The following is a 14,763-nucleotide window of genomic DNA, read 5'->3' on the forward strand; positions in this document are numbered from 1 at the left end:
AGATTTGTTTCAGTTTTTCTGAATCATCACCTTTGAATGTCATTTCTGGCATGGGTATATATCTTACATCTTCTTCAGTGAATACCGAAGCAAAAAAATGTAGTCTCTCTGCTATGGCTTCGTATTCCCTAAGTGCCCCTTTTACTCCTTGATCATCTAATGGTCCAACTGACTCCCTCGCAGGCTTTTCACCTTACATGTACCTCAAAAAGTTTTTATTATGAGTTTTTGCTTCCATGGTTAGCTTCTTTTCAAATTCTCTCTTTGCCTTCCTTATCAATACTTTGCATCTGACTTGCCAGTGCTTATGCTGTTTCCTTCATTTGGATCCCTTTTCCATTTTTTGAAAGATGTTTTTAGATATTATAGCCTCTCTCACCTCATGTTTTAACCATGCAGGTAGTCATTTGGCATTCCTTCCACCTTTTCTAATGCATGGAATACATCTGCTCTGGGCTTCCAAGATGGTATTTTTAAATAACGTCCATGCCTGAGCTGAACTCTTAACCTTTGCAGTAGCTCCTTTCAGTTTTTTCCCTATTTTCCTCATTTTAGCATAGTCACCTTTTTGAAGGTTAAATGCTGTCACAGTAAATGTCTTTTTTTGCACTCCCTCCAATTAAGTCAAATTTTATAATGTTGTGATCACTATTACCAAGTGGCTCCAACATCTTTACCTCTCTGGTCCGCAGTTCAGTTCCTGAATCAAGCCTTTTGCTCTGGTGGAGTGGGGGGGAGCCATGATCATTGCTCAAGCATGACATCTAATTGCCAGATTTAGGACCCATGATTGCAAAGTTCCGGAAAGAGTCCCAGCGCATTACTGCAATGACCAGGCAAGATATGCTAGGAAGGGGGTCATTTATAAAAAAATAGGTTAAAAAAAAAAGTCTCAAGGAAATTGAAGGCTCATGATGCCAAAATCCCAGCCCTGATTCTGACTGAGCAGTTCAAAGGAACAGGAGGACTTTGTTGGATCAAAATTAAAAGAAAAAAAAATAGACAACTCATCAATAAATTAGAATCATTGTAATGCAAACTTCTCAAATCTACGGAAGGCTAAGCTAGGCTGATCGTGCATGGGAAGTGCAAGGCAAATCCCCCATTTTAACAACTTCCCCCCAGGAAATGAAAACCAGTGGCAGACAATTCTAAGTCACATTGGCTTGTCTGTCCTCAGGGCTCACACTCTAAAATACTTAATTTAAGGAGGGGCTCCTATAATATATATATAATTCATCTTACATTACCTCTCTTCATTCAATATTTCCTTAATCTAACCTCTACCAAAACATAAAGTAAATGATGCATAGAGGAAGGGGGGAGGGCCTTTATCACATTAAGTTAGAAGCTATTACATCATATCCTGAGCAAGCAGCTGAGGTTGTACATAGAAAGGTTTTTAATACTTTGGTTCTAGGTAACAATGTGCCTTCATTTCTTTAAGTTCTGAAGCAAAGAATGCAGGAAATAAGTACAGGAGAAGTACAGTGGGACATTTAGGAAAATTAAGGCTGCTCGACGCAAAATGGAACTTTAGAAAAAGAGTGGATGCAGAAATGTCTATTGTTAAAATGCATCAGACATCCAGGAATGAGATGAGCTGTAGAAACTTGCGTAGACAGAATTAAGGCCAAGCCAGTTCACCACTGGACTTCCTGTCAAACAGCTATTCTTAACTCTGTGACATGAAAACATCAAAACAGACATGACTAAGGACGGAACTTCCATCCAATTTGAATATAAAACAACTGAATATACTAACGAGCTAACAAACCCTATAAATGATCAGATTCCCTTCCCCATCACACTGCAGAGGGCAACCCATCTCTCCACTAGCTCAGCCTCCTTTCTTCTGCTTAGAAAAAGCCTGATGTGAAATTTCTCCCTCTTCTTACCTGTGTTCCCATCTCCACTCTCCGCCGAAGATTTACTGGTTTCTGACGGATTGTTCATTCTTGAGTCTGCATTGGAAACAAAGGGTAAATCAGATGCTTGCAACCAGAGATCTGCGGCTGACAACTATAAAAACTAAAATAACTGGCCCACAAACTCCAGAAGGCTGCTGAGACAGCCATAAGATTTGCGGGGCAAGAGGAGAATTAGTATTCAAGATTATGAATAAGCATTTACAAATATTGTACCAAAAGTGTGCATTTCTATAGCCAAAGTTTCTAATTGGCTTTACAATTATATTGTTACAGAAACATTATACAGTCACTTCCCAGGTAGGAAAGTCAGTCTACCAATTTTGATGCCTGATCTCCCTGACAGTGTCCCAAAAGGAGGACAGGAGAAATTAGTACTATTTATTCATTATTGTTGTGGTAAAATGATGTACACAGAGATATTAGCCATTCCTGCATAAGTGACAATTTTCTGGAGGAAAAGTCAGGTAGCCTTGAGGAAAGCCACTTGGAGTGAGGAACAAGAAACAGATCTACTCTTTGGCATCTGCTGGATACTTCCTGGAGATCAGGACTGGCCACTGTCAGACAGGATGCTGGGCTCAATGGACCCTTGGGTCTGGCCTAACGTGGCACCTCTTACATTCTTAAAATTTCCTGAAAATCCTGGTCCAGTTAAGACACAATTTGAGTGTAGAGAAAGTGACTGATACACAATTCAATTTCAAACAAGATAGTGTAAGTTGAGCATGACTTGTAAAATAACAAACTGGGATGATAACCTTAAGTTATTGTTTTTAAATCAGTTCATGTTTCTAGCTAAAAAAAACCATTCATACAGAAGCAGATTAAAGTGCTCATCGCAGTAATTATCATGGCAATTTTATGATTACACAAAATATGACAGAAACAAGGATAGGCATTCTAAAAGAATTTTCTATTAAATCGTGTTTATTAACCCAATGAAAAACTGCTTCGGTTCCCAACTGGAATCATCATCAGAGCTGAACACCCAAATGTCCATATAAATAAAACACATACAAACATACACATATAGATACAAACAAAAGTTCACTGAAGGATGTTACAGTGCCCCAGCCAAAAACAGTGATTTTATCACATCAACAACATTAAAGCTGCTCTTTTGTCCATCACTGCCTGAACCAAAGAGCTTAGGCATAACCTCTAGTTGCTGTTCAATGTAATTTGCTTGCTCTGTTTCTTTTAGGGCAACAGCATAGGTAGCATTCATGATTTATTTTTTTATTTTTTTATTTTTTTACCGCAGAAGCCTTTTTCTGAATTATATCCCCAAAAAACATGAGCATCTCCAATCTACAGGAGTTCACACACTGTCCTCCCTTTTAACACTTCCATTCCAAGAACACTTCTGAAATTCTAACACTTTTATTATACAAGTAGGTTTCCTACAAGTTTGTTACTGCATATGAAATAGTTGATCCAAGAAATAATTCCAGAGACCTACAAAGTAGCTCACTTTTATTCACATCTGCAATCCATTAACCGGTCTCCAATTCATGAACTATGGGTGTACTCTGGGGGTAGCAGGTCAGTCAATGCTAGGTCATCAGCAGGGTAGCAGTACCCCCCACCCCCCCCCCCCAAAAAAAATCTAAGCGCACAGAAGATGGTACCATTTGAAAAGATTTGCTGGTTCCCTCCCACACCGCACAGAGCTGAGGGGCTCAAAACTAGAAGCACTGCACTGCGCAAGCCTCCCCCTCCCACCTTCTTCTGTGAGCCCAGCTGTTTGAGAGAATCAAGAACCAACTCTACCAAACGTGCATGGATGAAGGCAGCTTGCTAAAGTGGTACCATCAGCACTGAACAAAGCACTCAGAGGAAAGATTTACTGGGCTTCTACCTCCACCCCCCCCCCCCCACCCTAAAAAAAAAAAACCCAAACAAGTTCAGTTATATATTTAGCAAAGAGTCCCCTGTGTAGTTTCCTCACAAAATAAAAACACAAAAAAAAATCCAGGAGAAAGAAGACAAGCTGAGACAACTACGGTACCACTCCAGCAAAAGAATGCCTGTGGAGGACCAGTCTAATCCAGCAAGGAGGCAAGAACTCCAGTGTGGCAACTAAGAAAGGTTGTTCAATCTGCCTTACGAAAAGAAAAGAAGTTTGCAGAGCATGTTACAATATGCAGAAACCTCAGCAGGTCCCATTATTATTTTATTGTATTTATTATTTTTTTTTTTTACTGTGCACCTGACCATGCTCTCTGGCTCTTTCTTTTGTTGCGCCCCAGGCTAATATGATTTTTTTCCTGCAAAAAACAAAACAAAACCCCATAATAAAACACTGGAATGTTCCTGCCCTTGCTGCTTTCCTCTGCCCCATGGCCCTCTGAAGATATCAAAACTTAAGAAACAAGGGCTAAATTGCAGCTGTTCTGCCGGTCTCAGAATGGAAACCTCATGCTAAGCACCGGGGATCGAAAGCAGCAGATGGGTGATTATAAAATACCACCACAAGTTCTCCGATTTACTGACCAAAGCCAGAGAACAGTAATGACTGACTAGGCAAATGATTTCCCCTAATCCCTAACTCACCTCCATAAAAGTGAGCTAGAAAAATTGTTATGTAAAATGCAAAAAAACATAGGACCTGAACCAGCCCTAGACCAGTGAACCCAAATACAAATATTTTAAGTGGAGTTTATTGGTCAAGATGCACATTTTATAAACTGCTTTTTACCACTTTATCAGCACCCAGAAAAAAGCTGATGTAGTGGTAGCACACCCATATCCAAAATTTCTAATGCTGAATTTATCGGGAGATGAAGAGAAGCAATTGACAATTCTACTATTAAAGGAGCAAATTAAAATCCTCCTTTCCTCTCCTGATCTATTAACAAGGAGCTCAACCTGTGCTGTTAGAGCTCTGCACCAACACACACAGATCAAATCATTTTTTAAAGAAAAAAATGATACTTGTAGTTAGCCAAAACAGCCAGTTGCTCCACCAAATTGAAGAGAAGAAAAACTGTGTTATAGTTCACCTTCAAAATTTAGATGTCAAAAACTGATTTTCACAGTAAAAATTACCACCACTTAAATTTGATAGGCAGGTCTAAAGGGTGAGTAGGAATTACAAATACTGACAGTGTGATAAAGACTATTATTACACTGCAAACAGTATGAGAGCACCTTTAAGCTCCAGGAATACAATCATTCAAATGAAAAAATTCTTACAAAAAAATGACAGATTGCATCTGTCTTTTAGGCATCCCTGCAACATTATATACCACAAGATCAGGAAACACCAAAGAATTACTGACCCAGACAGGGGTCAGTCATCAGTCCATTAAGGTCAGCCTGCAGTAGCTTCTGCAGGCGCTCTGCCCCACCTCATTTTCTACCATGTGCAGGACTCTTAACTCCCTTGTCCTGAAAGAAAATCTACACACAAGAGATACCTAAAACCCATGCTGGGGGACAGAAGGTGCCTTAGCTTAACCAGTAAGAATGAGCAGCACACAGAAGATCAAGCAGAATCTTTCGAAATAAGGATAAGGGCAGAAAGAGCCACAAAAACATGACTTTCGAATCATCCCCTCCCATGCAAAAATTAAAGAAATATTTCGTATCAGCCCGGCCACAAAAGTACAAAGCCTAGCGCTTCGACAGGAGCCAGAGGCATGAAGTAGCGAGCGAGGCAGAGGCAGAGGCTTGCGAGCACCCTCCCCATCGCTGCATATGCTATTAGCCTATGCATAGTCAACCGCGCGGCCCCATTTCCATAGCAGGCTCGGCACCCACCTAGAACGTAGTCGCCGCAGTCCAACATTGCTGGGAAATCCTGCGCACCTTCCGGAACGTCCAAGGGGAAGATTCTCTGGTTTGGGGGGAATGTTTTTGGGGGGGGGACAAAAAAAAAACCGCAACTAGTCCGAACAGCCCTACACGATACCGCTCTGGAAGAGAAGAAGGGAAAAGGGGGTGTGGGGGGGTCAGGGGAGGGGAAGAAAATGCAGTCTCCTCTACACCATAGCAGGCTTCACCTAAAACAAGGAAACTTCAGTTGGCCCTGGTGGAGTTTTTAGTCTCTCTTGCGAGCGAGCTCTGACATTGTCAAGGCAACTGAAGCGTGAAAAGTTCCCCTTTTTGTAATAAAATAGAAACAAAGATTGCAGCTGGCAGTTTCCATAATGAAGCTTAATCAGTATGCGGCTGATTAGGGCCTTATGCAAATCTCTCCTCGTTAGCGCGGCAGCCAGCACTTTGAAGTCCATGAGCAATTCATTTGCAGAGTACACTGAAAGCGCTCCCTGCATAATTTACATCATGGCATAAATATTTATCAGCTCATTTGCATATTAATTGGTTAGCGCAAACATTCCACTCGGCACAGCAGCCGGGGAGAAAAGTGCATGAAGGAAAAAGAATTATCTCCTGAGTGCCAGCATAATAATTAGGGACTAAAATGAAATTTCTTCCACGGATTGGCTTCTTTGACCCAACTTGAGCACAGTTATCATGGGGGGGGGAGCAGAGAGACAGTGAAGGAAAGTAGTCTGCTCAGATGCCACACATAAATTAAAAAAAAACAAAAAAAAAAACCACCCGCTGCAGACTTAAGCACCTTTAAGTCTTGCTCCTACTGGCCCACAAGGACTTCAGGCATAAAAGACAGTTTTAAAGATAAAGCCTTCTGCATAGTCCAAATAAACCTAAAGAAACAATTAGCCAAAGGTAGGAGCCCAAAGCAAGGCTGCCAAACTGCTATTTGCATGGCCAAGGTCTGAAAGAGCAGCCTGGATAGGAAAAAAAAATGGTTTGAGTTGCCAGGCGATATGCTCCTTGAAATGGAGGGCAGCGCGACGGGCTGGGAAGGAGCCCAACTCTTCACAAAATACTAGTGCAACTGAGCCTAGTCATCCATTCCTCACAGCCACCTTGCTCCAAGGCAGGAGCTCTTCTTCATTTGATCATCCTATTTAAAGCCCCTTTTTACACCAGATCTCCGCAAAACGTCCATGCAAAGAATGCACCATTTTGCAATCTGTCTCTCCTCCACATATAGACCAAGTACAGTAAACGCATCTTGCCACTGAGCAAGATATGGGTCCCTTCGGAGCTATAGCCAATCACTGGATAACCCACACAGTCTGCTGAAAACTGTTTTCACGCACCCTATTTAGACTATGCAACCACATGGTTAACCACACAACACTTTCACTGTTTTATCCCAAGTTATGTTTATCCAGGTTTCTCCACCTTGTTCAATGTAAGACAAGACTATGTCACTGTTGTCGTTTGCTGGTTGTAATGTAAACCGAAGTGATAATTAATTCTGTTAATTGAACCTCGGTATATAAAAGTTATAAATAAATAAACCCCCATTTCCATGTCAAATGCTTTGGGAAGTAAGAAGACAGCCATAAGGCACGGGAGAATTGTGGATTCTCAAGCATTCCCAAGTCCTGGCAGCAAGGAAAAGTAGCTTGTGTGGGAATTCAGACTAAGATTTCTCATTCGGTGCAGAACACTAACCACCGGACAAGCTGATGTAGGTCCATAGTCTCCATTAGCAATGGACACTTTGCTGCAACCCATGGTCTGCTCTTCATTCCCCCCCCCCAATGTACACATCCATGTTGGGACAGGGAGAGAGAGGTTACACACGACTGCATGCATGTGACCTGCAGTAGGAATCATTCAATTTGATGCTTTAAGAGATGAAAATCTGAATCTGCTTTTGAATATTTTAAAAGCCAAACTTAAGTGTTACAATGAGAATAAGGCAATTTCCTTAACTAGCTCTATGTGTTTTCTCCTTATCCAATATTAAAATACAGGATTGATTTTCACATTTTCCACAGTTGGTAAAATCTGCTCTGAACACAGTATGAAGCTCACCAAATGCTTACTTTATCTGATCTGCTGAGGCTTTTGCATTGTGTATGAAATTTCTTTTAACAGCAATATGCTGCCTATAGCATGGCTCCCGTTGACATAGGAAGGATGGCTCCCACACAGCACACACAGATGTGAACTCTTAACATGAATTTACATAGGCCAGCCCCATAATGTAGCTGCAGCCCTGGGTGCCGAGATATGGGAGACTTGTTGCAGCAGGGCCTTCCATGCATTCACAGCAGGGATGCTTCAACTCCCTAGCTCCAGAGTTAGGTTACAAGGGACTTCCAGTCTAGCTCTCTGGCCAGCAAAGGACCATAAAAATTAATAGTTACTGAAAACCAAGGTTAAAAACTCAGTAAAGGGTCTCTTGCTTATAGAGAGGGTAATTTTCTAACTCCTCGCGCCATTTATGCATTTCAAAAACAGGTTAAGTTTGCTACTTTTCAAAGTGAACCCTATTTGCATAAGTTTGCTTTGAAAATTATATAACATGCACAAATTAACCTGCACAAAGTTACATCTGCTTTTTGCGGGACATAACTCGCACGTCAATTATGTGCATATTTTTTTTAATCAAAAAGTAGGCCCATAAATCCCAATGCCACCCTCCAGAACACCTATTGTTTCTGTGAATAATCCCCCATGCAATTTTACAGCACGTCATTTACACACAGAAACTCATACCCCCATAAGTAATAAGCTCAACCCAGAATTAAAGGAGCCTACATTCGAGGATATGTGCGTGTCCCTCTCAGAGTCCTCATGACCCCGAACATCCTGAAAATCTGGTGTAGACAGGATCCAAAATAACAACAAAAAAAGTTATGAGGGGGTGAGGGGAAGGGGATGGGGACACACACAATGATTTCATAAACCCTCTTTCCCTTTGGACAGTGGACTAAAAATTTGGATATTAAGAGAATTATTGTAGGTTTCTGAACTGATAAACATTTCTTCCTAATTAATCCTATCTTACATTTAGGACCTATCAAATCATTTAATATAGGATAAATCTTGTACTTTTTATTTTATTTTTTAGCTTTGATGGCATTTCCCATATCATGGGTCTTATTTTTAATCTCTAAATGAAGGGGGCTTACCCTGCTTCACCCTGACAAAACGTCGGAGGCTGTCATGTATCATCATCCTTGGGCTCGCTCTTTGTCACTGTTTAGCATGGACCCATTCTTCACTGGGAGGCACGCGCTGTTCCCCCCCCCCCCCCCCTCTGCAGCCCAAACACAGCTCTCGTCCTATGGGCTCTTTTCTAATGTAGGAAACACGTTAAACTCTATTTTAAAATTGCTTTCAAAATGTGATGTGTAAACTGTTGACTGTATTGTTTTGTTTTTATGCAACTATGAGTGTTATGCTGTGCTCTGCACTGATCATGAATTTGGAGATTGCAGAATATAAAACATGGTAAATAAATAAATAAATAAAAACATTCTTCCCATTGCACGCCAGCAGAATATAAACTTCCAGCCAAGAGGACACTCAGACTCTCACTGAGCCATTTTAGCAGTAAGTCAACAAAGTTACTATTTGAGTGAGACTCTGACTTTAAAATGCTTTGCTTGATTTAGTGATTTAAGTAGTCCATTAGCAGTTAAAAGCCTAATAAAAAACTTCAGTGTTTGCGCTGTCACATGAGATGATACAAATACATACATAAAGCGCCAATTAAATAACATGTTTCAGCAATTAGACACTTTGGCGATTACATGCACCAGGAGTGAGGGTACAAGGTGCTGTAAACCTCTAGTTCGGAGTAATCTCATCACCTGCCATTTGTCCAGTTATTACTCTAGAAACAATTAGAAATTTGTTTCTATTATTGGTATGTGGAGTGGGGGGGGGGGGGGGGGGGATCTGAGATCAATTAAGTGCCTGCATGATCAAAAGAACATATCTACCCTGTCCACACTAAAGCAATTTTACGACTTATTCAAACATGTCTCAGTTGTGCATTTATTTATTCAATTTCTGAATAAATTCAGGTACTGTAGGTATTTCCCCATCCTCAGAAGGTTTACAATCTAAGGGCTCCATTTAGAGAGAGAATGGGAGAGAAGTCTTAGCAAATCAGGCCCTAAGTTTGTACCTGAGGCAATGGAGGGTAAAGTGACTTGCCCAAGGTCACAAGGAACACAGCAGGATTTGAACCCTGGTTTCTCTAGTTCGTAGCCCACTGCTCTAACCACCAAGTTACTCCTCCACACCAATGCACACAATGAATGGCATAATTAGATAAAGTAATGTCAACCACCCAAGCTTTCTTTAAATAGATTGGGTAAACAGATCATTTTAATAATTGATGCTGTACTATGAATCAGAGAAAGAATTCAGCGATGTGGTAGCTGTCATATTTATACTTTATAGAGAAGAATTAAACATGGATACATTGTCAGCTACAGAACATCAATCACATAGACAAGCATCTTCAGTCTATGTTGGAATCCATGCTCCAATTGTGAATCAATGCCATCAGACCAGATCAAAAAAGCTTGCAATCTGATGGCTTCATCAGTATCCAAACAGAATCTTATGTGTACCGCACTATAATTTCAATACACTTAGGGGCCTGGTTAGATACAGAGTTGTACATCCTGGAGTACCCTATAGTGACTACAAAATGGATAAATAAAGGCACAAGAAGCAAAAACCCAAGATCTGGATGTATCGCAATGCCATTGTGCAACTTCAAACCTGCCTTGAGATTAGGCACTAGCCAAACAATTATGAAAATAAGCATTATGTGAGCATGCACATATAAATACAAAATTTTTTATGTTCATTTTATAAAACTACACACAAAGACGTGGCAATCTGCTAGGCTTGTGTGTTGGTCACTAATCTGTCTTGCTCAAAAATCAAAAGGGAGAAATCAGAAGGAAATTTTGCAATTATTTTTCAATTTTTTTGCACTTTTCCCATAGGTCCAGACATCACACAGTCGTGGCTACTGTAATATGTATGCATATTATTCACAATGTTCGCATGCTCAGCAGCATGGTACATTCTTAAAACACTTCTAATTGTTATCACACTTTTCCCCATTATTTTTCATTTGTTACTTGTATTCGATCGTTACTTGTAAGGGCCCTGCCCAAAAGTTATTTGTTTTATGTAAACCGATACGATGTGCGAACGGTTATCGGTATAGAAGAGACTTTAAATAAATAAATAATAAAATGTGTATGGTGGACACACTGAGGAGGCAAAGTATTGCTCTTCCACGGACCAAGTACACACGTGGTCGCAATATGGCAAGTACACTGTTGCCAAACTATATGCATGTTGTAGACGAAGAGATTGTGTGCTGCTGGGGACACAGGTGCATTGATGGGGAATAGCATACCTGCTCATGCACTCTCACCAGGTGCATTCATACCCAACTTGTGCATCCGTGGCAGACAAGAGGGGTGTTTTTCTTCATGTTTTCTATCCACTCTGGATGGATGAGCGTTATTCTTATATGCAACCAACACAAACTCCCCACCATGACTTCCAAATGATCTCTCAACCCCCCTTCCCCCACCACTGCCCTCCACATATGCCTCTACAATCTCCACTGGTAGGCCATTTCGAGCCTTGTCATTTTCCTCTTCCTAAATCAATACTCTAACATCCATGTCCTCCTTCCAGGACCTTTTACAATGATATGCTACATAGCATGCATTGACTTTCCAGGCAAATTCATTTGTATTTAATTTTAAGGCTGTGATGGCTTAACACATTTACCTGGATACTGTGGTACAAACAAAAATCACACATAGCCCCATCAGCAAGTACAATTAATGTAGCATATAGCATCTTTTGAATCAATTTTCATCCTAGATAAATGCAGCCCACATGGTTCTTACATCACACCGCAAAAAAGTAGCCCAACTGCAACTATTCAGAAGCCACAGTTCAAACAGTCAAAGTAAAAAAAATAAATAAATTAAAAAAAAAAATAATAAAAAAAAAAATATATATATATATATATATATATATATATCAATAAATAAATGGTGGTCTTACTGGAGATGTTGCTTTTTCATCCATCCATTGTTTAACTGCGATAAGTTACTTCACTTCTGCATGGCAGGAAGTTTGCTTGGAACATAATCACCCTTGGGTGGTCCTGTATGGCACAGGTCCCAGGGCCACCACCTTAAAACATATAATATTCTGCCCTGCCTGTACCTCACTGATTTTGGAAACAGGGATTTCTGAAACCACTGTGAAATAACAATCGAGATTTAGGTTTGACCTTTAGGAATAGAACAGAAGTACAGTTCCTCTGGCTACAATGTCTAGTCAGAACAAGGGACTCTCTAATCATCAGAAATCACAACTAAAGACACCAATGGATCTGATGCCTCTAGCACCCTGCATGCAAAACACCCTCTTTCTTCTGTAAGATGGTCTCATGTGCAAGTCTTAGACACCACAGTCTGTAGTAAAATACAGGGTTGGAAACAATTCTGTAGAACTCTGTTGCCAGACCAAATTTTTAGGAGAAAGAGGGAAAATAATTCTTGACAACTTGTTAAAACTTTTTTTTTCTGCGTTTTGTCATTTTTTGCTCTCCCCTTCCCACTAGCCTCTGTCTACCTCACTCCTTCCTTCACCATCCTTCCCCCCTGCTGCTCCCTCTATCTGACCCGGTTTGGCGGCCCCCAGCTCTGTTGCCTGGTCCCAATCCCATCCAGGATTGGCTTCTCTGCCCGGAACTGGTGGCAGGTGCCAGGTCCCAAATCTTAGGCACACATGCAACCTGGCACCCAAGCTTTTTCCAACCCTGGTGAAATATTTAATTTTTTAAATTCCTTTCCCAGGTAAAATATAATTGCACCAGATAAGATCCTTTTAACTAACATCCCATGGCATATAATGCAGTTTGAAAATGATTACTTAAGTATTTCTTTAGTACAATAAAACAGTTAAAAAAAAAAAAAAAAAAGGCGGCATGATTTTACCTAAACCCATTCTTTCCCTCCTTAAGGGAACCATGCAACTGTATAGCACTGACTCTAGAACTGCCAAATGCCTTCCAGTTTGCTTTAAACCTACCAATATTTTAGTTTGCTTTTAACATCTTTAAAATCTAAGCCTTTTATATATTCCACCCAAATTGCAAAAGGAAAATAGAAATGCTTATTCCCCTTTCTATGCATACTTGGAAACAAACCCAACTTGCCAGGGGCAGCTCAAGGCAATCTGCTGCCTGAGACAAGGAAGAGTTGGTGCTCCCCTCCCCTCTTGCCCCTGAGGCGTGGCACAGGTCACATTACTGAGATGTCAAGAAGGTGGTGTCCCCCTTTCAATGGTTTGAAATGCTGAGGGAGTGGGCGGGCAGGGGTGGCAGATAAGAGCCTCAGTGATATTTCTAGTTCAGAGGACTGTAGCAATCCTCCGAACCCTACCATCTGCTTCCCACCCTTCCCCAGTAGTTGCATCCTGGGCAAGTGGAAGATGGATGAATGATAAAGGGTCTATGCAAGGGAATTAGGTGGGCTGCGAACCTTGCACCCTTACACTTCCCCATTTTCCCAGCTCTCATCACACACACACACAATTAAAATTATGCATGAACAACAGATTTGACATAAAAAGAACATTCAAAGTACAGTCTTCTGATGTAAAAATATCACTTACAACAATATTTACATGCAATGCTGTGGTGCTAGTGAGAAAACCCTGCAAAAAAGACACTTGGAGCCCATATGGTATTAAACCTATTATAAAGTGTGTTGTGTTTGAGCTTAGCCCTCAAAAAGCCATGAATAAATTGAACTACAATTACAATATAGGAAACCTCCGAGTCCATAACTGCACTAACTGTCAGCACTCAAACAGTAAAAATCCGACCCATGAAAATGCAACATTGCAAATATTACACCAAGCTCTAAAATACCAATACATCCCCTATTAAGAAAACAAGACAGGCTGTTATAGATCACTACACAGGAACTATTTAATGGCAGAATACCTTACTTTCATCACACACCAGAACAGAGATAGACCCTCACCAATTACAGCATAACGTACAAACAGAAATGTGCAGACAAAAACTGAACTGGAAAGTGCTAAAAACCGGACTCTGTATGCAGTGCAACAATGGAAAAATAGAAGCATCACCATTGCTCATAAAACAATAAAATCAGGAAATATAAAAGTCATAATAGTAAAAACTTACTAATAACATAGTAATAAAAAAATTAAGTTCAAGACAGCTGATGAATAGAACAATGTAAAATTAAATTCATATAAACATTTCCAAAGTTCCCAAAAACCAATAAAATATTTAAAAATAGCAGACATCAAATAGCATCCAATAATTGAAAGTAATAAGGATTAAAAAAAATTCAGTTTTCCATACCTGGGACTTTTCATTTCCAGTCACTCTGAAAATGTCCTGGATTAGTGGGGGAATGGGGGGCTACCCACAGACCTTGTCCACACTCTCTCATACACACACTGTCTAACACATGCTCATTCTCACATACACGCTCGCTCATATTCTCACATGCTCTCTCTCTCTCACACACACTCACATACACAAACTCGCTCACATTCATGCTTACGCGCATGCTCACACTCAAGCTCTCACATATACATGCTCATATATATGCACTCACTCACATGCTCCTTCTGACTCCCACTTTCTTCTCACTCAGCCCCCTTTGCTTTCCTTCTCTTCCTCCTCCCCCCTCTCACTCACCAGTTTCACCTTGTCCCCTCTCTCACTTAAACACTCCCCTCCCATGCCATTCCCCGTCATTCACACCCCTTTCTCTTCCCTTACATTGTACCCACCAGGTCTCTTCTTTTTTTCGCATCATACTCCATTGCCGGCCAGGGGTTGTCTTTTTGCCTGTGGGGTGCGGGATCCTCACTGGCACCTCAATTTCAGCTGCTCCCGCTGTTTTCTTCTTTCCAAGAGACCTGGGATATTCTCCTCCCCCCCCCCCCC

At 40.8% G+C, this 14,763-nt stretch overlaps 1 protein-coding gene across 2 annotated transcripts in view; it reads right to left on the reverse strand.

The window, feature by feature from the left end:
* Positions 1-14,763, reverse strand: part of POU2F1 (POU class 2 homeobox 1) — a 207,062-nt gene that overhangs the window by 98,279 nt on the left and 94,020 nt on the right. For both annotated transcript variants that reach the window (XM_029579216.1, XM_029579217.1), the window contains exon 2: positions 1,899-1,964. In XM_029579216.1, coding sequence (XP_029435076.1) covers positions 1,899-1,964 — 66 coding nt within the window. The remainder of the gene's footprint in view (positions 1-1,898; positions 1,965-14,763) is intronic.

Source organism: Rhinatrema bivittatum, chromosome 15, assembly GCF_901001135.1.
Source record: "Rhinatrema bivittatum chromosome 15, aRhiBiv1.1, whole genome shotgun sequence".
NCBI classification, from domain to species: domain Eukaryota; kingdom Metazoa; phylum Chordata; class Amphibia; order Gymnophiona; family Rhinatrematidae; genus Rhinatrema; species Rhinatrema bivittatum.